Here is a 27,570-nt window from a genome sequence, read left to right as displayed (position 1 = left end):
CCCGCCCCCGGCCCCGGCCCCGGCCGCAGCCTGGGCGGCCCCTCCACCCTCGCCTGCCCGCCCGCGCCGCCGGCTCGGCCCTTTCCTTTCCGTTGTCTTTCCTGCTGCTCTCTGCTGGGCCGGCATGCGGGGCCAGGCCTTCGCTCGCGCGGCTGCCGCAGCCGCCCCGCCGCCCCCCGCGCAGACCCCAAGCGCCGGCGACCGCCTGGGGGCCCGGGGCGCCTCCGGGGAGCCCGCGGCCGCTCCCGGCGTGCAGCGCCCACCGGCGGCAGAGCGCGGCCTGGGGAGGCGGGCGCCGGGGCCGCTCTCGGTCTTCACTTTCTCTTCCTTCTTGCCGCCTGTCTCCCGCGCCCCGGGGGTTTCTTTTTTGGCGAGGAGAGAAGGCAAGGGATAGAGGTGACTACGTCCGACTTTTCGTTTCTCCCCGGGGTTCCAGCCAGATGGCACCGGCGGGGACCCGAGAAGTAAATGAGGTCAGGACAGGGAGCGTCAGGAGGCCGCCGCCTGGGGAAGGGCGCCGGCAGGGGGAGGAATCTGGGTCTGGGCGGGGGCCGGGAGCGGCGCGCTCGGGCAGTTGGTGGCATTAGCAGGTACAGAGGAGAAGTCTCGGTTCTGGGCGAGGACCAGGGACTGTCCAAGGAGCGATTTGAATCTGGAAAGAACGAGAACCAAACTTCTCCGCATTCTCAGGAAAAACATACCTCTCTCAGGAGCACCCAGCCTCTCCACGTTTTTCAGAGGGTGTTGTATCGGCGCACACACATTTCCTGCGTAAAAGGTGGCTTCTGGCTCAGAACGCGAATGTACACCACTTTGCAGATGTGTTCGTGTGAAACAATTCTACCTACAAGGTCGCAGTTCACTGCTTTCAACAGAAAAGTTGAACAAGTGAAACGCGTGATAATTCTTAAAACCAATCTATTTGATGATAAATTGAATTAGAAAAGAAATTAATGTAATTGACGATAGCTTTGATCTAACCAAGGGTAACATACTGGGGAAAATCACGCTTCCGCTCCTTCATTATCTGTGTAGGGTGATGCATGTAAGATTTGGCAAACGGTGATTGCTAATCTCCCTGGGACCTGGGTAGAAATGAAAGAAGACCAACAACTGACTAAACTTTAGTGGGGTCATGTTGGCCCTGTGTACTTCAGTGGATTTAAGAAGTAAGTTCTTGCTTGTGCTAAGCCATTCTACACGTTATTTCAAATAGACCCTGATGATGATGGTAGCCAACTTCGATTTCTTCCCATTGTCAGTCATAACGTTCTTTACATTCATAATCTTCAGTCACCACCGTAACTATCAGGTGATAGAGGCTATTATCATCACCTTTTGCAGATCAGTAAAATAAGGCTTAGAGGATCAATTATCTTACTTCGATCCTGTTACTCACATTCTGTAAGTGAAGCTGGTGTGCTCACCTGGCTGAGCACCCTGGGAGAGGAGGAGAAGACAGCAGAACATCCAAACTATGACCAGTTGGGCAACTGAGGCCTAGAAAGGTTGAAAGACTGCAGGAAGGTCACAAAACAAATTCAAGAACAACCTCAAGGCCAAAACTCAGGCCTCGGGACTCAGTTTCACAGACATTCCACTATAAAGGCATTAATCCAAAGCCTTCAATGATAGGGAAATTTTATGCCATAATAGAGTTCAGTATTTCCGCTAACATTGGCACAGTGGATTACCAAATCCCCCGGATTAAAAACGTCACTGACATAACGAAAATTGAACGTCATCTGATTACTGAGCGCTATATCTGCAAGTTAAAAGGATTTTTGCATGCCTTTTAACGGCCTATAGGCTAAAACTGAAGTGTTCAATAGAGACAGACATCCAGATTGAAACTCAGGCAGCGAGTTACATACAGAACAAATCAATTGAACACAGCGGATCTTGTCAGACTCGTGAATAATTAAGTATTTTTACACTATCACAAGGTTGGTATTCACAGGTCTAAATTGGAACAGGCATCAACTGAAGCAGAATAATCCCAACCCCAGCTTCACTCAAGGAGGAAACGTTATTTGGAGGTGATAAGAGGTAAAATCAAGAAAATGTCGAGAGAACTGAGGAAAAGTGTTTCACATACAGGAGCAGGCTGGTTTAAAGGTACAGAGTTAGAACTGGGAAAAGTAGGCAAATGGAAGGATGGGATATAGGCTAGCACTAAAGAGCCTAAATGAATTTGGGGAAGGCTGTCAGTCCAGGTAGAATGCCCCTTGCTGCACAAAGTGTGGTCCATGAACCAGCAGCATCAGCGTCACCTGGGAGCCTGTGAGAAGTACAGATTCTCAGGTCCCTTCCCAGAACTTCGTAAATGAGACTGCATAAAGGAGGAGCACCGCCCCCGCCAGCCACTTGTGGTAGCATTGTCTGTGTTTGCCTGCCCAGCATATATTCCCCTTCCTGCAATAACAGCTCCCAGATTCTGCTTTGGGGAGCTTTCCCTCTCCTGTTCTAAGGCTCAGTTGTGGCTGACCCCTGGCTCAGAGGAGGGTACATAATCCAGGCTGGCCAATGAGAGCGCCTCATGGCCCAGCCACAGTGTTTGGTTCAGCCAGGAGGCTGTAATATAAGCTGAGCCAATGAGAGTCAGCCCTAGGTCTTTGAGGAAAGAAATACAGTAGTCCCCTCTTATTTCCCCCTTAGCCCATTTCCAGTTTCCAAGGTTTCAGTTATCCGCTGTCAACCACAGCCTGAAAATATCAAATGGAAATTCCAGAAATATGTTTAAAACTCAGAAGTTTTAAATTGCACGCCTTCTCAGGAGTGTGATGAAACGTGCTGTCCCGCTCCATGCCACCTGGGATGTGAGTCATCCCTTTTTCCAGGGTATCCACTACTATAAGGCTACCCGCCCATTAGTCACTTAGCCATTTTGGTTATGAGATGTGTGTCGAGGTATCACAGTGCTTGTGTTCAAGTAACCCTTATTTTACTTAATAATGGTCCCAAAGTGCAAGAACATTGATGCTGGCAATTTGAATATGCCAAAGAGAAGTTATTGTTGTTAATCTCTTACTGTGCCTAATTTATAAATGAAACTTTATCGTAGGTCTGTGTATAGGAAAAAAGATAGTATACGTAGGGTTCGGTACTATCCCCATTCACAATATTTCAGGCATCTGCTGGGGGTCGTGGAATGTATTCCCTGCTGAGAAGAGGGGACTGCTGTACTCCCTGAGTTTGCTGAGCTGATGGGTTAAAATCTAGAGCTGACATCTTTTCACTGCTTGAGAATAAAGCCAACACAGAAAAATGGAGCTGAGGAAGTGAAGAGAGAGCCTAACAACATCCTTTATACACTTGCAACCAGATCTATATCCCAGACTTTTTGGCAACTCAAGTCAGTGAAGTCTTTGTTTTCTTTGGCCAGTTCAAATTGCAGGTCTGCTACTCACAGCTGAAAGAATCCTAATAACCAGTGTCTCCCTGTCCCCAAAATTCATTAGGTTCCTTCTGAATTCATAACGTTTCCTTTTCCTGTCTTCTCTACTCATTAAACCCATCTTTCGAGGTCTGCCTCCTCCATGAGGTCTTCCCAGATTGCTTCCCTCCCCCCCCCATCAATGAACTTCTATATCCAGGTGGTTTCATGCTCTCCCTTCTGTTGTTACTAGTTTTGTGTCTGTCCCCCTCCTGCTTCCCCTCTTTGCTTAGTTAACACTGCTCAGCCTTCAGTTGACCTGAGCCGACATGAGATGTTCTTGTTACTTTTTTTTTTTTTGAGGAAGATTAGCCCTGAGCTAACTACTGCCAGTCCTTCTCTTTTTGCTGAGGAAGACTGGCCCTGAGCTAACATCCATGCTCATCTTCCTCTACTTCATATGTGGGACGCCAACCACAGCATGGCATGCCAAGCGGTACCATATCTGCACCGGGATCCAAACTGGTGAACCCCAGGCCACCGTGAAGCGGAACATGTGAACTTAACTGCGGCGCCACCAGGCCAGCCCCACGTGTTCTTATAGCACCATCCATCTTCCTTCATTGGCCTTATATTTGTAAATGTGTTTAGGCCATGCAGCACGCAGTGTGGAGGCAGTAGAGTGGGTGGTTAAAAAATGAACCCTGGGGGTCCTGCCCAGCAGTGTAGTGGTTAAGTTTCCACGCTCTGCTTCAGTGACGCAGGGTTCGCAGGTTCAGATCCCAGGCGCAGACATAGCACTGCTCGTCAGGCCACATTGTGGCAGCATCCCACATAAAATAGAGGAAGATTGGCACAAAGGTTAGCTCAGGGACAATCTTCCTCACACACACACACAAAGTATAAAAGAAAAAAATGAACCCTGGATGCAGACTGCCTGGACTTGCTGTGTGACCTTAGGCAAGTTTCTTAACCTCTCTGTGCTGCATTTTCTGTTATCTATAAAATGCAGATAATGAGAGTACCCCTCAGAGAGTGATTGTGTTTATGTAAGGTACTAAAAATATGTGTGGCACATACTAATCAGATAAGTGATCACTGCTATTATTATCATGCATGTCATTATTTGATTAATGAGTGCTTCCCAACCCTCATCAGACGTGAAGAGACAGGTCTGTTTTTACTCACCATTTTACACTTAAAGAAAGACAATACCTTGTCCATAGGAGGAGCCAAGAGATCAAATATTATTTGGACAATTGCCTCTCTCCAAGTGGCCAGGAAGGTCCTGGAGGGAGGGGGCCTTGTCTTGTGCATTTTAAAAATCTCATCCGGTCCCAGGCACGGTGCCTGGCACATTCCTTCCTTTCCTATTTTCCTCAGTGCCAAATAGGTTATTACAACTCTTTTGATATGCAAATGCTGGTAAAGGTTTAGCTGTCTGGGGGGAAACATTTTGCTGGCCATAGACTTGAGTTTGAAACCAAACTAGTTTCTGTGGATTGTATTTCAATTCTGTGAGGAACTTGATGACAGCCTTTTTCCTTTTTCATCATGTATCGAACAAATATTTATTAAAAACATCCTTTGTGCCGGGTGCTACTGGTGATGCTAGGATGAGAGAAGACGGTCACCATGCTGGCACTGCTCCATGCCTCTTGCAGTGTTCACTGGCATTGTTTACGAATGTCTTTGCTACTTTTTGCATGCAATTAGTACAAAACAAGGATAAGCTAACTTGGGAGTGAGCATCAAATTAGAGTTCCTCCACCAGGAAACTGCATCTAAGACCATGAGTGTGTTTATAGGTGATTCCCTAAGCCTTTGGAACAATTGGCTTAGTTTTTGTTGTTTGTTAAAGATTGGCCCTAAGCTAACATCTGTTGTCAATCTCTTTTCTTCTTCTTCTCCCCAAAGCCCCCCAGTACATAGTTGTATATTTTAGTTGCAGATCCTTCTAGTTCTGCTATGTGGGACACCACCTCAGCATGGCATGATGAGCAGTGCTAGGTCCGTGCCCAGGATCCAAACTGGCGAAACCCTGGGCTGCTGAAGAGGAGCCTGCGAACTTAACCACTCGGCCACGGGGCCAGCCCCACAATTGGTTTGTTTTGAAGTGCCGGCTGAACTGGCACTGAAGCCTTTTTAAGTTAGGTTAGAACCTGATTAGCTTCTTATTTGCTGATTTGTTTTGATTAACTGAGAGAAGTGATTGCTCTAGCTGGCTACCGAATGGGGAGAGAGGGTTGAAGGAGAGCAGAAGAGCTCTAGGTGAGGCCGGTGAGAAATCTGCGGTGACTGTCCCTGCGTTGTCGGTAGCCAGGTTAGGGAAGGAGTAGCAATGGAAAAAGAGAGAAGTGGACAGATTGAAGACTTTTTTTTGAAGGTAGTCAAGTGAATTTGGTGATTGACCGGGATGAGGGACAAGAATGAGTCAAAGATAAGTCCCTAGTTTCTGATGAGAATGAAAAGGAATGTCATTTTTGACAACAGGGAATGTTGAAGGAGAAGGTTCAGCTGGAGGTGGTTGGGAAGAAGCGAGTTTGGTTTCAGAGGTGTTGAGTTTGAGAGAAGCGTGCAACACTGACTAGTTATATCAAGTACAAGTCTGGGGCTCAGAAGAAATGTCTCGACTGGAGATGAATCTAAGAGTAGTTGATAGATGGAAGATCACGGAGGACATGCAGTTATGGATGAAATTGCCTGGGGAGAGTGTATAGAGTGAAAATAGACAAGGGGAGAGTCGAGAAGAGCTCCCCCATGCCAGGATCAGATGGAGGAAGAGGAGCCAAAGAAAACTAACAGAGCTTCTCAAGTGGTAGAAGAAAAGCAAACAAACAAACAAACGTGTAGCATCGCAAAAGCCAGAGCATTTCAGGATGGGGGGAGTAGTCAAATGTATCAAATACAGGGGAGATCAAGAAGATACGTAATAATAACAATATTCAATTCTTTTTTTTTTTTAAAGATTGGCACCTGAACTAACAACTGTTGCCAATCTTCTTTTTTTTTTCTTTCTCACCGGAGTCCCCCAGTACATAGTTGTACATTCTAGTTGTAGGCCCTTCTGGTTGTGCTATGTGGGATGCCACCTCAGCATGGCCTGATGAGTGGTGCCATGTCCGGGCCCGGGATCCAAACTGGGTAAACCCTGAGTCGCTGAAGCGGAGCATGCGAACCTAACCACTCGGCCACGGGGCCGGCCTGACAACATTCAATTCCTGAGCAAGACTTTAAGATGCATTTAATCCTTCTGACAACCCTGTGAGGAAGGCAATATTGTAATCCCCATTTTAGAGAAGAGAAAACTGAGACTCAGAGAGTTTACGGAATTTGCCAGATTCATGTAAGCGTTACCTCACCAGAGCCTGTTACTCAAGAGTCCTTTGAGTTCTGTTGAGGGCAATTTGCATGGACCGGTTAGGATAGAATAGATACTACAATGGGTGGATAAGGGGAAGGGAGGTGGGAAGACAGACTAAAGGTGTTCAGCTTTGAAGGGAAGGGGAGAGAGTAGTAGACAATTGAGGAGCTTAACAATCCCTGCCATGACTGGCTCTCTGCCTGGCTTGCAAGGACCTCCTAGCCTGGCTCTGCCTCACCTCTTCCAACTTTTAAAGCAAACATATCACTCTCACTTCATGCTTCCGGGCCTGCGGGCTCACAACTCTCCCCACCCTCAGCCCATTATTCTTCCGTCTATTTCAAGTCCACTCATTCCTCAAAACTCAGTTCAGACCTTATTTCCAGAGGAAGTCTTCTCAGTCTCATCTTCCTTGGTAAGTTTTTATCAAAGGTCACTTTTCCTATTTCTTTAGAAACCTGAAATGCCTGGCACGATGCTGAGTTCACACTCTCAGATACCTAGCAGGTAATTATTTTACCTGACACGCTTGGCTCACTTGATCAGAACCATTTTACTCACCTTCCTGGTTTCCTGGTAGTTTTCTCTTTCCTCCAAGTTCTGATCTGAATTATACAGAACTGACAGTCCTTGTGGGAATAGGGAGGGTGGGGTTTAGGACGTAAGTGCATGATAAGGAAGTTGAAGCAAAGAGGCTTCCCTAGAAATGAGATTTTCTAGAGAGATTTGGTCATCAAATAAGGAGAGATCTGCAGCCAAAGGGAGGCAAGGGAATCAATGAAAGGGTCTGATCATTTTATTTGTCCCTTTGACCATGATTATTAGTGTGGGGAGACCCTGAGTATGTCTGTCATCAAAAGGTGAGGGGCCAGTGAACCTAGCAGTGAGGCCTGGGGGTAGTTATTAGAAGGGTAGGGGGATAGGTCAAGGGCACAGGAGCATTGGAAAGGAGGAAGTTCATCCATTAGACTGAGGAAATTAACATGAAATAGCCTCCATCTTCTCAGTAAAGTAGGCAGGACTGTAAGCTCCGTCACTCCCAAGGGGTTTTGACTGCTTTGTTCACTGCCATATCCCTCAGAATAGTGAGACACATAGTAACTGCTCAATAAATATTGTTTAAGTGGGGGTATGATTGAAAATAAGTGATTGAGGTGCCGGACTGGTGGCACAGCGGTTAAGTTTGCGCGCTCCGCTTTGTCAGCCTGGGGGTCTGGCAGTTTGGATCCCCAGTGCGGACATGGTGCCTCTTGTCAAGCCATGCTGTGGTAGGCGTCCCACATATAAAGTAGAGGAAGATGGTCACGGATGTCAGCTCAGGGCCAGTCTTCCTCAACAAAAAGAGGAGGATTAGTAGCAGATGTTAGCTCAGGGCTAATCTTCCTCAAAAAAAAAGAAAAGAAAAGTGATTGAAAGAGGATAAGACGGGAAGAACTCTGTAAGTGTAGAGTCTAGGATCTCTAGGGTAAGGTGAATAGTTCTATAGCCTGATCAGATTTAGGACAGGCTTTCTTTGGGGGTATTTACATTCCTTCCCTGTCCATAAACACTATTTAAAATAAAGGAAAATTATGTCTTTTCACCAGATTATACCCTCGCATCCTCCCAGCCCATGTGTGATCACTTCCATAGCTTTAACAACCCCAACACCACCGCCACCTGGTGGGAGGGCAAGGATTCACAAGTGGCACCTTGGAATGACATTTCCCTCGGGAGGCTGCACCTATTATGCTCCTCTTTGGGCCTGCCCTTCTAGAAAGCTGGCAACTGTGTGATCCATCGGAAAGAAGGTAAGACTGTCCTGAACTCTGGCTGTACAGCTTTGACCCCAGTCAGTGGTTAGGGTTCTACTCTTCCATTTCTTCACGGAAAATAGAGTCAGACGGCCAGAGCAAGGGTGACATTGACAGAACCACATAAGCATCCTCCTCCTAGTGGTAGCCGTGACGTTATGTGCTTGTAAAGCACTATACACATACGAGTCATTACTTACTGTCACCAGTGGCCAAAAAGAGGTAGGCTTCAGGAACTGACTGGCTTAGAATAATCAGTTCAATAATCATTCAATAAGCCTTTCAAGACCTACATGAACTAGGTAAATGGATCCAAAGGCTTCAGGAGTACTAATTGATTCCAGTTATTACAAATGGTTTATGCTGTTTTTGATGGCATTCTGGTTCATTTGGAACCCTTGTATCAATGATACTATAGATGTTTCCATGTTAGGCACACTATACTCATTGCTATCTGGACTTTTTTAAAAAATAAAAAGGGCAGGGCCTGGCCCTGTGGCATAGTGGTTAAGTTTGGTGTGCTCCACTTCACCGGCCCGGGTTCGTGGGTTCAGATCCTGGACATGGACCCACACCACTCGTCAGCCACGCTGTGGTGGCAACCACATATAAAGTGGAGGAAGATTGGCACAGATGTTAGCTCAGGGCTAATCTTCCTTAAGCAAAAAGAGAGGAAGATTGTCAACAGATGTTAGCTCAGAGTGAATCTTCCTCAGCAAAAAAATTAAAAAGAGGGCAATTCAAGATAGCTTATATATCTTTTTTGAGGGGGATGATGGTAATTATGAGCCATTTGGTCCAAGTCAGTGTTATAAAATAACGAGTTTCAGCAACTGCGATTACTGATTCCTATAGGTTATTACAACTTTTTAAAGAGCTGCTGTTATTATGACTAAGCACAAAGCACAGATTTTTTCTATGTTTTTTAATATTTTTAATTGAAACATACATTCAGGAAAGTGCATAAATCTTAAGTGAATTGTCACAACACAGAAACACTGTGCAGCCATCACCCAGGAGGAATAGAACATTAACAGCATCCCTGAAGCCCTCATGCTCCTGCCCATCACTGACCTCTCTTCCCCAAAGGCAACCCCTATCCCAGTGTTAGTTATAGAGTTCTGACACTGTAGTTCAGTTGTGCCTGGTTTTTTTGTTTGTGTGTGTTTGTATAAATAAAGTCATGCAGTGTGTAACTCTTTTTTTGCCTGGCTTCTTTTGCTCGATATTATGTTTTGTTTTTTTTTAAAGATTGGCACCTAGGCTAACAACTATTGCCAATCTTCTTTTTTTTTTTTCTTAAGGATTGGCACCTGGGCTAACAACTGTTGCCAATCTTTTTTTTTTTTTTCCTGCTTTATTTCCCAAACCCCCCCATACATAGTTGTATATCTTAGTTGCAGGTCCTTCTAGTTGTGGGATGTGGGACGCCGCTTCAACGTGGCCCAACGAGCAGTGCCATGTCCGTGCCCAGGATCTGAACCCTGGGCCACCGCAGCAGAGCGCTCCAACTTAACCACTCGGCCACGGAGCCGGCCCCTCGATATTATGTTTTTGAGATCCAGCCATGTTGCTCAGAAAACTGTAGTTCATTGGTTTTCATTGCTGTATAGTATTCCATTGTATGAAGATGTCACAATCTATTTACAAATTCAACCCTGACAGATATTTGGGTTGTTTCTAGCTTGAAGCTATTACCAAAAATGCTTCTATGAATGTTCTTGAATGTGTCCTTTGGTGTACGTATGCACACATTTGTGCTGGGCATATACTTAGGCATAAGTTGCTGGGTCGTAGGGTATGCATATGTTCAACTTGGGGAGATAATGCCAAACAGATTTTTAAAGTGGTCATGCTAACTTATACTCCGACTAGCAGAGAGTCAGAGTTCCAGTTGCTCCACATTCTCCCTATCTCTCCATACTTAGTATTATCAGGCTTTTTAACTTTAGCCATTTTGATGAGTATGTATAGAGACAGTTCTATTTCATCGTGGTATTAAAGTACTGTATTTTAATAAACAACTAATTATGTTTCCTTTTATAGTAGAACAAAGAGAACCATATATGACTTCATAATGCTCATTAAAATATTTTTAGTAATCCATATCATCCTATTTCCTTTTAGGCCCATTTTGATGATCAGTCTATGTCCCAACTAATACAAAAACAATAACATACATATGTGACAAGTCCATCTGAACCATCTAGCAAACAGAAGTATTCATCTAATGGCTCCTCAAAACAAAACAAGATAAATGAATAGTCAACGACTATAAGCAATAACAGAAAAACAACCAGCTTTTAAAAAATGAAATGTAAACTGTAGTATAATTGAATTTATAGTTAGATTCATCTAATTCAACCAACTTGGAGCCAAGAGAGGTTAAATGATTAAGATCCTTACCAGTTGCAGACAGAGCCAGAACTAGAATTCTAGTCCATACACCCTTAGCCTTTTATAGGATACCCAGAATTATATTCAGCATACTTTCTTAAGTCTAAAATTTCTCTTTAAACCTAATTTAGTTTCCAAAGTTCAGATTAATTTTGTAACTGCACTTAGTTAACCATGAAAGATCACTGTGTCCATATGTTGTAATTATATAGCCATGCTTCCTCTCTCTAATTAGAAGACAACTTGACACTGAAATCCAGTCCAACAGAACATGCTATCTCTCTATCACTCTTCAGAAAGACAAAAGCTGTCTGTCTACATTCTCACTACCTTCTTTTCCAGCAAGCCAAGGCTTAGAGTTTTATAAAGCGATCCATGTAAATACTCAGCTCTGTTTTCCTCTGAGGACTCAAGAAGGGGCTAGCTCTGTAATGCGATAGCTTTCTTGTGGGAAGATGTCACCACTGGCCCGTAATCAATAGAGCATGAGCTTTGAGTTATGGCTCTGCACTGATCCATGTACATTCATCCAGAGCTGCGAGGTGACAAATGGCACACAACTGCAAGCGTCTAGCCTCTAGCCACTGACCAAAATATAACTAATTTATTCCTATAAGGTTTCTGGTTTGAGTCTCTGCTAACAGCATCAGCAAACCAGCTATAGACTCTCACTTCCACTCATCTTGATCTGGGAAATACAAGTTCTCTTCTAATTCATGTGGTATTAATTTAAGGTACTGTATCCCCTAAATCAAAAGCCCCAAAACAGTGGCCTGCAGATGTATTTAGTTTAATAATCACTGTGTTTAAAATCTATTTGAATTAATGCCAACATTTGAAATCTAATCAGTTCACATAAAAATTCAGATTATCAGCTCCTCTTGAAACATCAAAAGCTGTAGTCGTTCAGGGTCCACATTCCTGGTGACGGCCAAGAGAAGCCGAATAGAGTGGCCTCCTTCAGTGGGGACGTGTCTCCCTAACTCACCATGCTCCTCTCCAGACCTCTTCACTCTTAGGCTGCTTTCCTGGCCCCCACAGGCACTTGAGTTTATGACTCCTGTCCTAAGCAAATCGTCTGAAGGCTAGGTTTCTGCCTGGAGGCAACAATGCCAGGACACTGGCAGCAACTTGAAGAATCTCAAAACAGGCTGCATATAATTCTGGTCCCCTGCAGGGCCCTGCTGGATTGCCCAATCCTGTCCTTTGCCATGCCTTTTATATGGGCTGGATACTGGCATCCAGAGAGCTCCATTGGCATACAGTCGGGAGCTGCATTAATCCAGGGAGATCTGGGACTTCCTTTATGCCCCAGGAACCTGACTCCCATTCCCTCTTCCCAAGTACACGGGCAGAAAATCACGGAGAAACGTAGTTCAGCTTTCTCTAATCTGCAAAAAAATTCAATTGAAGAGATCTGCAAGTTTGGCTCTTCTTTTAAGCGTATGTATTTTTTTCCCTGTGAGTCAGTGCATTCAACAATGCTATTTAAAATTGGATAAATAAAGGCAAATGAAATTATAAAAATGGATCATCACTTTTATGGAAAGCCAACTAAACCAATGTTTTGCTCAACATGTCAAGCATTAGGGGACTTTAATGAAATATTGAAAGTGAGTTCCCCAGAGGAGATGAGCAATTCAAAAATAGAATGTATGAGAACAGTGCTAATTGATACTTCAAATACGAATGGCACTCCGTATCCTTATGGATGAGGAAGCGTGTTATCTGATGAGATGACACAAATCACGCAATGGGAGTCTCTGGGGCCCAGTGGACAGCAGCTGTGCAGGATCTGAGGCTGTGGATGTTAACAACACTGCTCCCTGGGAATCCACAGGAGAGATTCGTTCCCTGCCATGTAGAACCATGTTGTACAGGATTTACTGTTGTGAAAGTTTCCCAGAGTTCTGATAACAATGGGTAGTCAGAACCTAGATTATCTGAACCGAGATAGAACACTGCACGGAATGCAGCACTGCACAGCACTGCTCTTGTCTGTTGGGCCCTCCATGAAGGAGCTAATTTATCCACCCTCCCTTCTGTTGAACCATCAGTGGGTAATCTCATGAGCTTATTTTGGAATAACTGCTCAGGTGTGTATCCACTTGGTGGCTTGTCCCCAGGCTCTGATAAGGTCGTCTCTTAAGGCTGCCCACTCCCTAGCTATTTTAGAATCCCTCGTGGAGTTTGTAAGAAATGCAGATTCCAGGGCTTACTCCCAAAGACTCTGACCCAGAAGGTCCTGGTGGGGACCAGGAATTTACGTATTACCCAAGGCTCCAGGGGATTCTGATGTATATGGTCTGTGGCCATCCTTTGAGCAATGCTATCTCAGAAGGCTGATGCCAACATTTCCTGATTCCGTCTCCAGCATCAATTTTAAAGACGTACTTTTGATGAAATGTAAAACATAAAAATCCTGAATTCATAAGAATATGAGACCTCTCTGGCATTATCGGAGGTTGCGTAACTCTGGAATTTGCAACAAAAAGGCAAATAAAAAGAATTTATTGTACCTTTCCTGTATGAACCGTCTTTCAAGGTAACCAAATAGTATTTGAGGAAAAGTTGTTCTTTATAGAAATATAGCTAATAAATGCAGAAGGAATGGTTTTTTTAAATTTCTAATTACTATTTTACAGCTACTAATGGAATAAAGAGTATAATGAATGAACATAAGTGGACACTAAAGCCTGTTAGTGAAAGGGTGTGGCTAACTTTATGATGGAGGCATCCAACTGACACCACCTGAATTCACTGATGAAGCCTAGAGAAATGGGACAGCTGTGCCAGCACGTGCCTTGTGATGTGATGCACCAGGAAGTATGAAGTTTTCTTGCCCCAAAAAATTCAACCTGAATCTCATCAAGCCACTTTATGGGACATACAGGGGATCAAGAAACAAGTAAAATGACACTGAGGGGGAGGCAATAAGACAAATCCAGAATGTGGGTCATTTTACAGGACAAATTACCCAATTTCTACAGCAAATCAGTAGTCAGGGAAGGGAGGAAGATGGTATAAAAGAGAAGAGACTTACGGACATAGCCAAATGCTGTGTGGGGCTCTTGTTTGGATTCTGATTATAAGAAACCACCTGTAAAAAGACGGCTTTGAGACCATCAGGGAAGTCCGAACATGGACCTGGTGTTAGATGATAATTTAAAATTATTGTTAGGTATGAATAATAGCATTTAGTTATTTTTAAAACATTTTTGTCAATTAGAAATGCATACTAAAATTTTTACAGGTGATATGACACAATGTCTGGAATTTTCTGGAAAATGCTTGAGCAAAAAGAAAGGTAGGTGGACAGATGAAATGAGATTGGCAGGGCTGGCCCGATGGTGCAGCGGTTAAGTGCACATGTTCCGCTTCTCTGCGGCCTGGGGTTCGCTGGTTCGGATCCTGGGTGCGGACGTGGCACTGCTTGGCAAAAAGCTATGCTGTGGTAGACGTCCCACATATAAAGTGGAGGAAGATGGGCACGGATGTTAGCTCAGGACCAGTCTTCCTCAGCAAAAAGAGGAGGATTGGCAATAGTTAGCTCAGGGCTAATCTTCCTCAAAAAAAAAAAGAAAAGAAATGAGATTGGTAACATATTGCTAATTGCTGAAGCCTGATGCTGGGCGTGCAGAGCTTTACAATATTCTCCTTATTTGGGGGTATGCTTGAAATTTTCCAGAATAAGAAGTCTTTTAAAATATACTTTTGCTGTAGACACTCACCCCTTACAAGTCAGGCTAATGAGTTCCAGAAGTTGAAGTTTTTATTACTCAAGAAGCAGGAAGTCGAGGTTCTTATACTCAGGAAGTAAACATTCTCTTCCCCTGATAAGGCCCCTATAAACACCCCTGGAAGGGCATTGAAAGTCAAAACTCAGTTTTCATTATTCTGAAATCCATTTTTTCTCTCATAGCCTGAAAAAAGCACCGGTGGTTTTTTCCTCAGCCACGTTACTCTCTTCTATAAGAGCTTAATAAGACACACGGAGAAAATGGATCTCCATTTGCAGATTTTGCTGCTTGAGAACCATTAAAAGACCCTTAAGAGCATCACTCATCTATTAAGTGAAAGGGAACTCTTAACATTAAATTAGGGGAAAACAACTCTTTCATACTAGGAGGTTTTGCTGTTTAAAATACACTATTTAGATAATGAAAAAGATAATGAAAAAATATTGAAGCAAAAATGGTTGTACTTTGTTGTAGCATATTTCTAGAGGAACAGGAGAGCTCTCTTAGAAAATCTACACCTTACTTTGTTCTTCATCACCTAAAAGAAATGGCTTCAGATTAAAATTTCCTGAATCAAAAAGTACTTTTATTAATCTGAGAGCATTTATAAATTGTGAGGTCAGTACTGTAAAAGTCTGTGCAATGATTTAATTCTTAGAGGCTATTTGGCTTTCATTACCTTTAAAGCTGAAGTTGGCTATTTCACTCACTCCAGGATGGCTAATTAACATCCACAACACAATTCTCTTGGCCGTCATTCCTTCAAATGTCTATCTCCAACCCAGAAGACATCAGCCAGGATATTAGCTTAGGCCCTTTTTAGTAATTCTATAAATAATATTTCAACTTTATGTTTAAAAAATAAGTCAGTAACCTACCAGTTGCTTTTGTGGCTTTCCTGGGAAATGTCAAGTGCCATTAAAATCAAGATTTAAGGGGCCGGCCTGGTGGTGCAGTGGTTAAGTGCACATGTTCTGCTTCTCGGTGGCCCAGAGTTCACCAGTTTGGATCCCGGGTGCAGACATGGCACCGCTTGGCAAAAGCCATGCTGTGGTAGGTGTCCCACATATAAAGTAGAGGAAGATGGGCACGGATGTGAGCTCAGGGCCAGTCTTCCTCAGCAAAAAGAGAAGGATTGGCAGTAGTTAGCTCAGGACTAAACTTCCTCAAAAAAAAAAAAAAATCAAGAGTTAAGGATACCTAGCAGAGTTTCTCAAAGTGTATTTTGGGAATACAGTCATGCATCACTTAAAGGGGATACTTCCTGAGAAATGTGTCATTAGGTGATTTCGTCATTGTGAGAACATCATAGAATGCACAGAAGGGGAACAAAATGTGCCACCCCAAAATGTGTCTCTTTAACTTGAGGATTATTTTAGGCTATTTTTAAGAAACAAAAGACTCAAAGTTTTTCTTGTTACTGTTACCTCCCCCTTAACTGCCTAAAACAATGCATATAAAAAACCTGTCTCAGGAAGGGAGCTATCACCTTAGCATAACATGAACTAGGTGGTAGACAGGGAGGAACCTAGAGACACCTGTGTGTTGGGCTGCCTTCTATGTTGTTCTGTTTCCGTGTGGCCAAACACTTGTTTTCCAAACGTTTGCTCCTTTTCACATACCTGTGAATTGCCTTCCTTCCCTTTGAAGTCCCTGACCCTCCCTGCCCAGAGCAGCTTTTGTCTTTAGCTGAGGATGGTATTTAATGCTGAGGGCTTCCATCATTTTGGTGAGTTACTCAGTGTTCCTGCGTTTCTCCCGTGTATGCATGTTATTAAACTTTTGTTTGTTTTTTCTCCTGTTAATCTGTCTCATGCCAATCTGATTCATAGACCAGCCAGAAGAACCTAGAAGGGTAGAGGAAAATTCCTCCCCTACAGGACTTGCACAAACCTAGATGGTATAGCCTACTACACACCCAGGCTGTATGGTACTAAGCTTATGGGACCACCATCATACATGCAGTCTGTCATTGACTGAAAGGTCATTACGTGGCACATGACTGTTTCTGCATCAGAATCAACTGGTGCATTAAAAATGCAGGTTCCTGGTCCCCCCTCAAGTCTACTAAATCAGACTCTGTATTGATGGGGCCTAGAATTCTACACCTTTTGCAAGCATGCCAGCTAGTTCTTCCTCACACTAAAGTTTGACCACCAAGTTTTCAAGAATGTGAAGTTTCTCTCAAGTCTATGAGAAAAAGAGAGGATACAGAAAAGGGTTGAAAAGCATCAGGAGGAAGCAATCAGTCAGCATGTGGAACACCCTACAGGACAGCTGACCTGTTTTCTTCAAAAAGTCAAAGGCATGCCCACCAGCTGATAGTTAAGCACAATTCAGTATATCCAATCGATGAAATATTATTCAGCCATAAAAGGAAGTCCAGCATTGCATAGCACTACTCTTGTTTGTTGGACCTTGAAAACGTTATGCTAAGTAAAAAAAAGCCAGACACAAAAGACCACATCTTGTGTAATTCCATTTACATGAAATGTCTAGAATAGGCAAATCCATAGAGATAGAAAGTAAATTAGTGGTTGCCAGGAGGATGTGGGGAGGAGGATGGGAGAGTGACTGTTAATGGGTCAGAGTTTCTCTTTGACGTGATGAAAATGTCCTGGAACTAAATAATGGCAATGATTGTACAACTCTATGAATATACTAAAACCCACTGAATTGCACAATTTAAAAGAGTGAATTTTATGGTATCTGAATTATATCTCAAAAATTGTTATTTAAAAAGTTAACAGCATTGGGGAAAAAGAGGAGGGCATTTTGTTGGAGACTAAAAAAGGCTTAAAAGAAATTTAGAGATAACTGAATAGAATGAGTAAACTTCATTTGCATCTTGATTCAAGCAAACTGTAAAATAGACGTTTTTAGACAATGGGGAAGTTGAATATGGATTTGGAATTATTGTTTCTTTTCTTAGCAATCATCCTGGCATTGTTGTCAGGTACGATTATATCTTTTGAGATGAATACTGAAATATTTAGGGGTGAGATAACATGATATCTGGGGTTTTCTTTAAAATACTTTGACAAAAGGAGATAGATGGAACAAATATGCAAAATAAATGTTTTTGGTTGATGGTTTGACTGGAAGATAAATATGCAGGGACTTGTTGAATTCTGTCTGTGCAGATTTGGAAATTTTCATGATAAAAAGTTAAGAATAAAGGAACTCAGAGTTTCTAGATTATCTTAATTTGTTTCGATTCCAAAAATTTCAGTTGTACCTCAAGAGTTAGGGTGAGATTGAAGGGCAAATGCTAGAGGCAGGTCCTTACTTTTTAACTTCTCAGCAGGAAAAGTTCAGAGGGAGAATTTAGAACACATCCATTAACTCCGAGAAATTAATGGACAGATTCGAAAGGCATTGGGCTCAAAGTTTCTTGATCATTTTAAAAAAAAGAGAAAAACTATTCAAATGCTTTCCTCAAAAGCCACTTTAAGTTCTAAGAGGATGAAATTACTAACTAAATATTCAGTTGGTACTTCTAATTACACATCAAAATAAGTTTGTTCTTTGATGTGTTGTGTTAGACTTAGCATTTTATCGTGGAGGGCTTCCGATCTGATATATTGCTTCAGAACCTAATTTTACTCTTAGAATCTTGTTAAGAGAGATTTAGTTGCCTTAAAAATCTACTACTGTACACACACACACACACACACACACATATATATATTTATTATTAGGACTTTCCCACATTGGAAAACAAAAAAAGTGGATTAAAAGAAAGTCTCAGGGGCCGGCCCCATGGCTGAGTGGTTAAGTTTGCGCGCTCCACTTGGGCAGCCCAGGTTTTTCCCAATTCGGATCCTGGGTGCGGACAAGGCATCGCTCATCAAGCCATGCTGAAGCATTGTCCCACATGCCACAACTAGAAGGACCCACTACTAAAAATACACAACTATGTACCCAGGGCTTTGGGGAGAAAAAGGAATAATAAAATAAATAAATAAATCTTTAAAAGAAAGTCTGAGGAAGATATTGGGATTCATGTGTTTCTGTGCAAGACAGTAAAAAAGAAGAGGAACGTATGATGTATATTCCATCCCAAAGAGAGTGGAGAAAAGCAAGTTGCACTGTTCTCAGATCACTTCCCGCAGCCTTTTTTTTTTTTTCTGCGTTTTCTCCCCAAATCCCCCCAGTATGTAGTTGTATATTTTAGTTGTAGGTCCTTCTAGTTGTGGCACATGGGACGCTGCCTCAGCATGGCTTGATGAGCAGTGCCATGTCCACGCCCAGGATCCTAACTGGCGAAACCCTGGACCAACGAAGCAGAGCACACGAACTTAACCCCTTGGCCATGGGGCCAGCCCCACGTCCAGCAGCCTTTTTGTCCAAAGGGCTTGGTGGCCCCAGAGAGTGCAGGCAATCAGTCGTTTTTATGTTTGAGTCTGTGGATCTTGGGGAACCCTTCTGCAGGTTGACCCATCATTTCTGAGTATCTAAAGCAATCATTTCACATAGGGGAGATGTCTGGGCCTCAGAACCAAGCTACCCCACCACCCATCCCCCAAATTGGGCTCAGACCATCTGCCCACTTTTGGTAACTGGATCAATCTCCTAGTGACCTATCAGGTCACTTATAATCCTGTCTGCTCTTACCAAGCTCTTCCTACAGCCAAGCTCATGTTGTTGGATCCCAGGCCCTGCTCTCTGCTCCTGGTCCTAGAGTCAGGCAGAAAGAACACTGCATCAAGAATTCAAACGCTGGAGACCAATTCGCCCCTCTAGCTGGGTTTCAGCACTCTGTTGGTACATCTTCTTGGGCAAGTTATTTAACTTCTCTGGGTCTTAGTTTCCACATCTATAAACGAAGATCATATTACATATTTCTCAGTGACAGTATGAGGAGTGATGTTACTATCAGGACTGAATGAGACAACATATCTCAGAAACAGTGCCTGGCACATAATAATGGGTGTGCAATAAAAGCTGGCCGTTATCCTGATGATTCAAGAAGAAGGCCTTGTGTTACAAACATGGGGTTTCCTCCTTAGCTATGCCGTACTAGGGATGTTACTAAAGGAGAGCCAAAGCTTTCCCATTCTAAAGCATCCGAGCAGCAGAAGTGGATTTATCAAGAAGCTACTGAAAAGTAAAGTTTAGCTTTCACACTCTTTATCTGCTTGGGCCCCATCCAGGGCCTGGGAGCGGCTCTAGCAATGTGCTCACATGATTGTATATTTTTGTAAAGTGCATAAAAGGTGATTGTGCAATCTTTTTCTTAAGAAGGACCACCCAAATTGTCTAAGCTTTGGGCCTCACCAAGTCTGGCTCCCCCTGATATCCAAGTCATTACATCTCTGGAGCCACCATTACATGGAGAAATGGGGGCTGACAGTAGACAGATTGATCAATGGATATAGACTTATCAATATGATCATATACATCAAAAAGGCTGATTTAAAACACTAGGTTTGGGGGCTGGCCCCTTGGCTGAGTGGTTAAGTTCCCGCGCTCTGCTTCGGTGGCCTGGGGTTTCGAATCCTGGGCACGGACATGGCGCCAATGGTCAGGCCATGCTGAGGCAGCGTTCCACATGCCACAACCGGAAGGGCCCACAACTAAAAATACACAACTATGTACCGGGGGGCTTTGGGAGAAAAAGGAAAAATAAAAAAAAAAAAATCTTAAAAAAAACCCACTAGGTTTTTCATTCACTTAGATGAGCCACCTTTGGTCTAAAATAAAGAATATAAATTTTCTTCTGATCTGTCTTTGGAGTTGTATTAATGCTTGCATACTACCCTTAAAATGGAGCTGTCTCACCAAAAAATGCTTCCTTCATGTTGCTGTTTAATCAAATTTCACAATATCCTGTTATTTTTGCAGATCAGTTGTTGTGCTGGATGTTTTGGCCCCAGGCTATGTTGCCTCCTCTGTTCATGCTGGTGGCTTTTTGTGGCCTTGCCCTGTAGCTGGAGCCCACTGGCTTCCACCGCTGAGCCCACTAAGCTCTGCAGAAATTGCATCCCACAGCTCAGCAAAACCCATTTCACTATGAATTTAAAATAACCTTGGGGGCCAGGCCCGTGGCTGAGTGGTTGAGTTCGCACGCTCTGCTTCAGTGGCCCAGGGTTTCGCTGGTTTGGATCCTGGGCACATACATGGCACCGCTCATCAAGCCATGCTGTGGCGGCATCCCGCATGCCACAGCTGGAAGGACCCACAAGTAAAAAATACACAACTAGGTACCAGGGGCCTTTGGGAGAAAAAGGAAAAAAAATAAAATCTTTAAAAAAGTAAAAAATAAAATAACCTCTATAGGTGGTTGTCACATTTTTTTCAGTGAGGAAAAAAATGCCAAAACAGAAAAGAATGAAATGCAACAGCCAATTTACAAAAACATTGGTTCCTAATTGAGCATTTGGTAGAACAAGTCATTGCTGCTTAGAGCCAAATAAGATGCCACCCCAGTCACCAAGGTGCCCAAATGCCTCTGCAGATGCCTCAGTGATTCTAAGTGACCCTCTCAGTACACCTAACACCCGCCTCAGTCTCCAGCCATCGAGAGGAACCCAGGCTGGGGGTGGAGAGCAGGCTACCATCACTGTGTTCGGATCACACCTACTGGGGCCTGAGGGCAGACACAGGAGAGAACAGAGACGGCATCACAAGGGAGATCATTCTGGTTTCTTCTGCTGGCTTCAGGTCAGGTGTTACCAATGCCCAGGCCACTGCCAGCCCATAATAACGGGGCATACAGACAAGACTGCGTCTCCAACTGAGGGAGGTGTCAGCTCTCCTTTCTGAAAAGTGCTGTACTTTATTCTGACACCATGTTCTTGCAACTATTTATAGAAGGGTAAAATAGCCTTTCCTTTGTTTTCTGTAATGAAAATGATTATTTTATTTTCTGATTAAAAATAATATATGCTCATTTTGAAGGATTTGAATGATACCTCAAAAACATATATTCAATAAAAAGAAAAAAAGACACACGAAGTCCCACCACCTTGAGAGAACCACCACTAACATTTTAGTAACCATCTTTCCATGTACACACACACACTAGATACATAGATACATGTACAGACATATATAGATAGACAGATATAGATATACATGGATACTTGGGAGTACAAGTTACATGTGGTTTTATCACAGACATTTTCTCTCTCCCTCTCACTCCTCCCCACCCACCCCCTTCATCCTCTGCCCTCCAGATAACCATATTAAGAATATGTTGTGATTGTAGATACTGAGTCTTAACGGATAAATAGGAGTTCGGGAGCAAAGGAGGGGAGGTGACAGGCAGTCCAGACAAGGACAACAGCACATGCAAAGGCAATGAAGCAAGAGCACTGTGTGCAGTGCATACAAATCACCTGGGGATCTGGTTGAAATGCAGATTCTGAATCAGCAGATCCAGGATGATGCCTGAGATTCTGCATTTCTCACAAGCTTTCAGGTGATGTCCATGCAGCTGGACCACACTTTGTGGTCTAAACTGCTGTGCTGTCAATAAGTATCTACCAGCTGTGTAGGACTATTTAAATTTAACTTAGGTAAAAGTAAATACAATTTAAAAATCAGTTCCTCTGTTGTCCTAGTCACATTTCAAGTAGCCAGTAGTCACATGCGGCTACCATATTCCATCATTGCAGAGAGCTGTGTTGAACAGTGCTGGACAGAGCATTCATGGCACTGCAAATAGTTCAGCATGGCTGGATCATAATAGGGATGTGAGGGGGCAGGGGGAAGGCAACAAGATAGGGGATCTGTCTTGTTCCTGGTGGCAGTGAAGAGCCATTTAAGGATTTCCAATGGAGATGACAACCGTGTGGAGGATATATTAGGGGACGGAAGACTGGAGGCGGGGGCTAAGTAGAGGCTGCTGCAGTGGACCAGAAAGTAGATGATGTGAGCCAGAACTGAAGTACAGACGGGGTGGAAAGAAGAGGGAGGATTCACAGGATGGTCAATAGGAAGAACCAACTGAATAAAAGGAGGTGAGGAAACAGAAGGCTGAGAATGGGAAGTGGAGGCAGAGAGAGGACATCATTTGGGCTGAGTCTTGGACAACTGGGCTCAGGAACTGTTATTCATCAAGGCAGAGGACACAAAAAAGTGTGGAGTTGGAAGAAGGGAATGGACTCTGTTTGGGACAAGCTGATTTTGCCATGTCTCTGGGTCATCCAGATGAGGACAAGCCTGTAGCTATATGGTACCTGAAGCCTGGGAGAGTGGTCTAGGCTGAAGGATCATCTGCATGGGAGGCGGGGTCGGGTGGAGGAAAGCAGACAGGCTGGGAGTCCAGGATTGGAATCCTAGCCCTGCCGTGAGTGGTATAGTTTGGGAAAGTCACTCAGCCTTTCTTGGTCTGTTTATAATCTTTAAAGTGATGATAATGTTATTTTTATGTAAAGAACTAAATACTATGACTGGTTGATAAGTGCTCATTCAATGTTACTAATAATATTCTCATTATCTCCCCTGCAGAACTGTTTTATGAATTAGAGATAATGTGTGAAGTTTTCCGATACTGAAGTTGGTCAGCAAGAGTGTTCAGAGTAAAAAGGGAAGAGAGTTGAGAAAGAATTGTTGCCAGAACTAACTTGAAGGGTAGGACAGAGAGTAAGAAGGAAGGGCCACAGATGGAGGAGGAAAACCAGGGAGGAGTGGAGATTCAGAAACCAGAGGGAAGGAGGAATCAAGGAGGGAGTGGTCAGTTCTGTCAAATGTCACAGAGAGGCTGGGTAAGATAAGGACCATGGATATGGTCACAAGGAAGTCACTGGTGACCTTGGAGGGCACAGTATCAGGGAAATAGGGCACCTATGCTGAGCTGAGGGGTGAACAGAGCAGAGGCAATGGAGACCTGTATACACATAGTATTTTCTGAAGGTTTGTTAGTAAGGGGGAGAGTGTGGTATCTGGGGACTAGGGGACATTTGATGGAAGGAAGGCTTACTCAGGTTGAGAGAAAGAGAGAGTATATACACACAGAGAAGCTAAAAGCCAGAGGGAGGAAGTGAGGGAAGAGATAGACAGAAAAAATATATAAACGAAAAGCTTGGGAGCTCTCCTGCCCAACAGGACTGTGAACAGGTCTCCTGTGCCTTCCTACCTGGATCCCTGTTCCTCTACGTCAAAGTGAATTCTCTCAAATTGGACAGACTAATTTCTCTCGAACAATCAGGCCCGGTAATAAAGCCAATTGATTCCATTTCCTTTAAACTGAATTACAAGCATTTTTAATACCAAATAGAAATTATCTTGAACTTAACTCAAAAGCAGTTATACAGTGAGTTTATTTTGCTCCATCACCTCTGTATTTAATTTTAATATATATATATATATATATATATATGTTTAAAGTTGAGAAGACATTTCTCCTCTAAGCCAAAGGAATGGTTTTACCATTTCAAATGAACGGCAGTTGCCATCTTCATTGAATTGAGATATTTGGCCAGAGGTGTGAAGCCCCCAGATTGAGCTGGATTTCTCCTGAGTTGAAGTTAAACACTATTATAATTCTTTCATAACCTCTTTCCATTTTTATCACCTGATTTGGGAGGAAGAGATGCTGCACACTGTTCTCAACCCACAGTAGGTTTCCACTTAATCCTAAGATATACTTCTCTCTTCTGAGAGTCTTCCCATGTAACTTGTCCATGTTCATTGACATAGTTAACGGAAAAGTAATACTCTCAGCTATCAAAAGGGGCTATAAAAGAAATGGATTTAAAGCTAGAGATACGTTTGGAAGACTCTGAATCAGACTGGTGAACGGACAGCAAACTGGTGCTCCCTCTGTCACTTTAACCCATTTTACCATCATCTTATGAATATCTGTAAAGCAGCAGGTGACTGCTAGGTTTTATTGATAACTTTTATTCCATTTCTTCTCATCACCAAAACCATCTTAATCACATCCTAAACCATGCCCTACATAAGATCCTACGATTCCCCTGTTAAAACGGCTGGAACAGCTTTCCGTCCTTCTTAGCATTAAATACAAACTCCACCAGGGCCTCCTTCACTGATGGTATGGCCCAGAGCGCCCCTCATCTCAGGCTGCTCTGCTCCTACCTTCCTAAGTTCCATTTACACTTTTGGGTCCTTAAACAAGTCAAGCGCTTTCGTGTTCCACCTCTGGGCTCTACCGCAAGCTGTTCTTTGTGCTGTGGACCCCCAACCGCACCCGAGATGCCTGTCTTGATCAGCTAGTGAAATGGAGGCTGTTTGTCCGTCTCCCTTCCCTCCCTCACCGGGGTAGAGGCAGCGTAGGACGTATAGTGTTTTGAGGGAACGCTGGGTTGAAATCCCGGATCCACCACTTGCTAGCTGCCCTGTGACCTGGAAAAGTTACTCAACGTGTCTGTTTCCCTACTTACAACATCGGGATGATAAAAGATATTTTGAGGATTAAATTTGTTAACAGATGGTAAACTCTTAGAACAGTAATATAAGTTCTCGTTTTAGCATATACTCCCATTTTATTCCACTTACTTGTTTGCCAAGTTTGAGCAGTCACCTAGGGAAGGATTGTGCCCCCCACCCCCGGGCTGATTACGGTCTCCTTATTGAACACGTTAAAAGAATGAAGAGAGCACGAGGAAGAGGCTGGTCCTCCTGATTTAGGAGGGGCCGTGGGTGAGCTTTTTGAAAGACACATGGTCCTGGCTTTTTCTTACCCTTAGGTTTAGCAGGACAGGCTCTAAACAGATAACGGACTAGCATAGTGGTAAAAAAGGGAGTCTCTGTGTCGTGGCCTGGCCCTGGGGTAACGGCCGGGGCCTCCCCAGGAGAGTCCCGGGGAAGGCACATTGTCCTCACAGAACCAGATCAACGGGGATCTAGGCCTGGGAGGGGCCAGGACTCCCGGAGGTTCCAGGAAGGATGCTCCGCGCAGGTTTGAGTGTCTTCCCGCCACGGAAAGAGCCAAAAGCACCGGGGCAGGCGAGGACCGCGGGCACCAATAGCCGGCCGTCCCGCCCCCGTCCGTCCCTCCCCGGGGATTGGCTGCCCCGCCCGCGCCGCCTCCCCTGTCTCCGCGCCGCGCGCCCGGCGCCGGCCTCTTAGTCTCGCTGACCAGGGCGGTGAGTGGCTCGGGGTTCCGGCTCCTCGTGGCGGGTGGGTACCCGGCCGGCCCGGGTGTGGCTGGGCTCGTCCCGCGTCCCCTCGAGCTTTGCCCGCCCGGAGCTCCGCTGCTCCCGGCGGCCAGGACGGAGGGGTAGAGCAGCCCTCGGCGGCCCGGGGGGCGGGCGGCCGTGCCCGTCCAGAGGCCGCGCGAGGCACAGACGCCGCGGGGCGCCGTCCGGAGGAGGCTTCCCGGTGGGCAGCCCCGGCCGCGGTAACAGCTTTGCGCTTTGCTTCCCCAGGGCGCAGCCGCGGCTACTTGGTAGCGGGTTCGGGGCCCGGCCGCGCCTGCGGCGGCGAGAGCCATTCTGGACCGACCTCGGGCCTGCGGAGGTTGTGTGCGGCGTCTGCGGGGTGCAGCGGCCTCAGTTCTGAGCGCAGGTAGGTCCCTGTCCTTGAGCGAAGTGAAGTGGCCCAGGCCCCGAGCACGTGGCCAGTGGCGACCGGAGGGTGCCCGGGCGCGTGATTGCGGCAGGGGCCTGAATCCGGCTCTGCCTTAACGTGGAGGAAATTTACGTTCACGGGCTCCACCCGCACAACAGCTGCTTCTAGTGGGTTGTCAGAATTGTTAAAGAAACTGCTGAGATCCATGGGATACTGACGAAGCAGGAGCGCAGGAAACCGTGGGGAACCCTGTAAAAACCCACATGGCCCTTTCCTGTGCCCTTTTAAGGTTGACGCAGTGCCTTAAGAGGCTAACACAGAAGGGCAAAGTAAGTCTCCATAAAACCCTGAGAGGAGATTGTCAGACTCCTCTTTGGATCCTGTCTGGAGTCACAGCTGAACCACAAGAAAATTCCTTCCAGTTTAAGCACCTTTGTGATATTTTTATACAGTTAATAGCAAAGTGATCGATTTAAACTTAACCTTAGCTTCGATGGTACATTCAAGCACGCTTTTTAAACTCCTATGGGGATACCGTATGGTGTTTTCAAATAGAGAAGGGAATTTGGATACTTTGTCTTTTTTCTATCTGCTTAAAAGTTACTTAAAACTTTTCTTTCTTTTTATAGGTTGAAAACTACAGGTACGGCCATTGAAGCTGGAATGCTCTGGTACTGGTATTTTCACTGACTTAGATCAACTATTGCTGTACAGTTTACAATACACAGGGGTCTCTGAAATTGTCAGATATTCTTACATAACTTGTAGCAGCCATGTGTCCATGTAGTCACTGGGGTTAGAGCAGTAGGACAATGCTGGTGGTGAGAGGGCCGTGTAGCAGAAGCTTTATTTTGTTCTTTTAATTCTCACAACTCTATGAAGTTGATACTATTTTCTCATTTTACAGATGAAGCAACAGGTCAGATAGTGACTCAAGGTCCTATCACATATGCATAGCTCTGAACAAGGAGCCTCATAGGTAACTGTCTGGCTGTATGACCTCTGAAAAATCACTTATCTTTCTTGGGATTTAGTGTCCTTGGGATTAGACCAGTTTTGGAGGGAAACACCACAGTAGAGCTATTAAGAATATAAGCTTTTCATAATATTTAGTTCTGTTACACCTCCAGAAGTTACCCAAAATTTGGCATAAAGGGAGCATCTGTCAGCATGTTAGGTGTTTTTGATGAATGTAGCATAATGAGCTGTAAAAGGATTTAAAGAACACAATGGTGCTAGGTTAGAATGTGAAGGTTTTGGAGGTGATGGGGAAAGTTTCCATGTGGGAAGAAATGTGATAGTGTAGCGAGATGAACAACCCAGTATGTGCTAGAAGGAGTTCTTCCTGTTGACCAGCTCTGAATGTCTGCAAATACCTCATTTTCCAGAAGTCTTAAATAAAGATATTTAATATTC

General features: G+C 44.3%; 1 protein-coding gene and 1 non-coding gene across 2 annotated transcripts; both read left to right on the top strand.

Moving 5' to 3' along the window:
• The first annotated feature begins 124 nt into the window (after nt 1-124).
• Nucleotides 125-27,570, top strand: LOC106839055 (POLG alternative reading frame-like). Its single transcript, XM_070506548.1, has 4 exons — nt 125-310; nt 25,571-25,730; nt 26,013-26,151; nt 26,784-27,570. The coding sequence occupies exons 1-4, from the start codon at nt 125-127 to the stop codon at nt 26,842-26,844; spliced, it is 546 nt and encodes a 181-aa protein (XP_070362649.1). The 3' UTR covers nt 26,845-27,570.
• LOC123284849 (small nucleolar RNA SNORA26) lies at nt 26,431-26,552 on the top strand. The gene has a single exon (XR_006526296.1). It is a non-coding gene; the product is annotated as a small nucleolar RNA SNORA26 (small nucleolar RNA).

The sequence above is a fragment of the Equus asinus genome, chromosome 3 (genome assembly GCF_041296235.1).
Source record: "Equus asinus isolate D_3611 breed Donkey chromosome 3, EquAss-T2T_v2, whole genome shotgun sequence".
Taxonomy (NCBI): domain Eukaryota; kingdom Metazoa; phylum Chordata; class Mammalia; order Perissodactyla; family Equidae; genus Equus; species Equus asinus.
The sequence above is the reverse complement of the archived record's forward strand: the minus strand, read 5'-3'. Positions and strand labels throughout refer to the sequence as shown.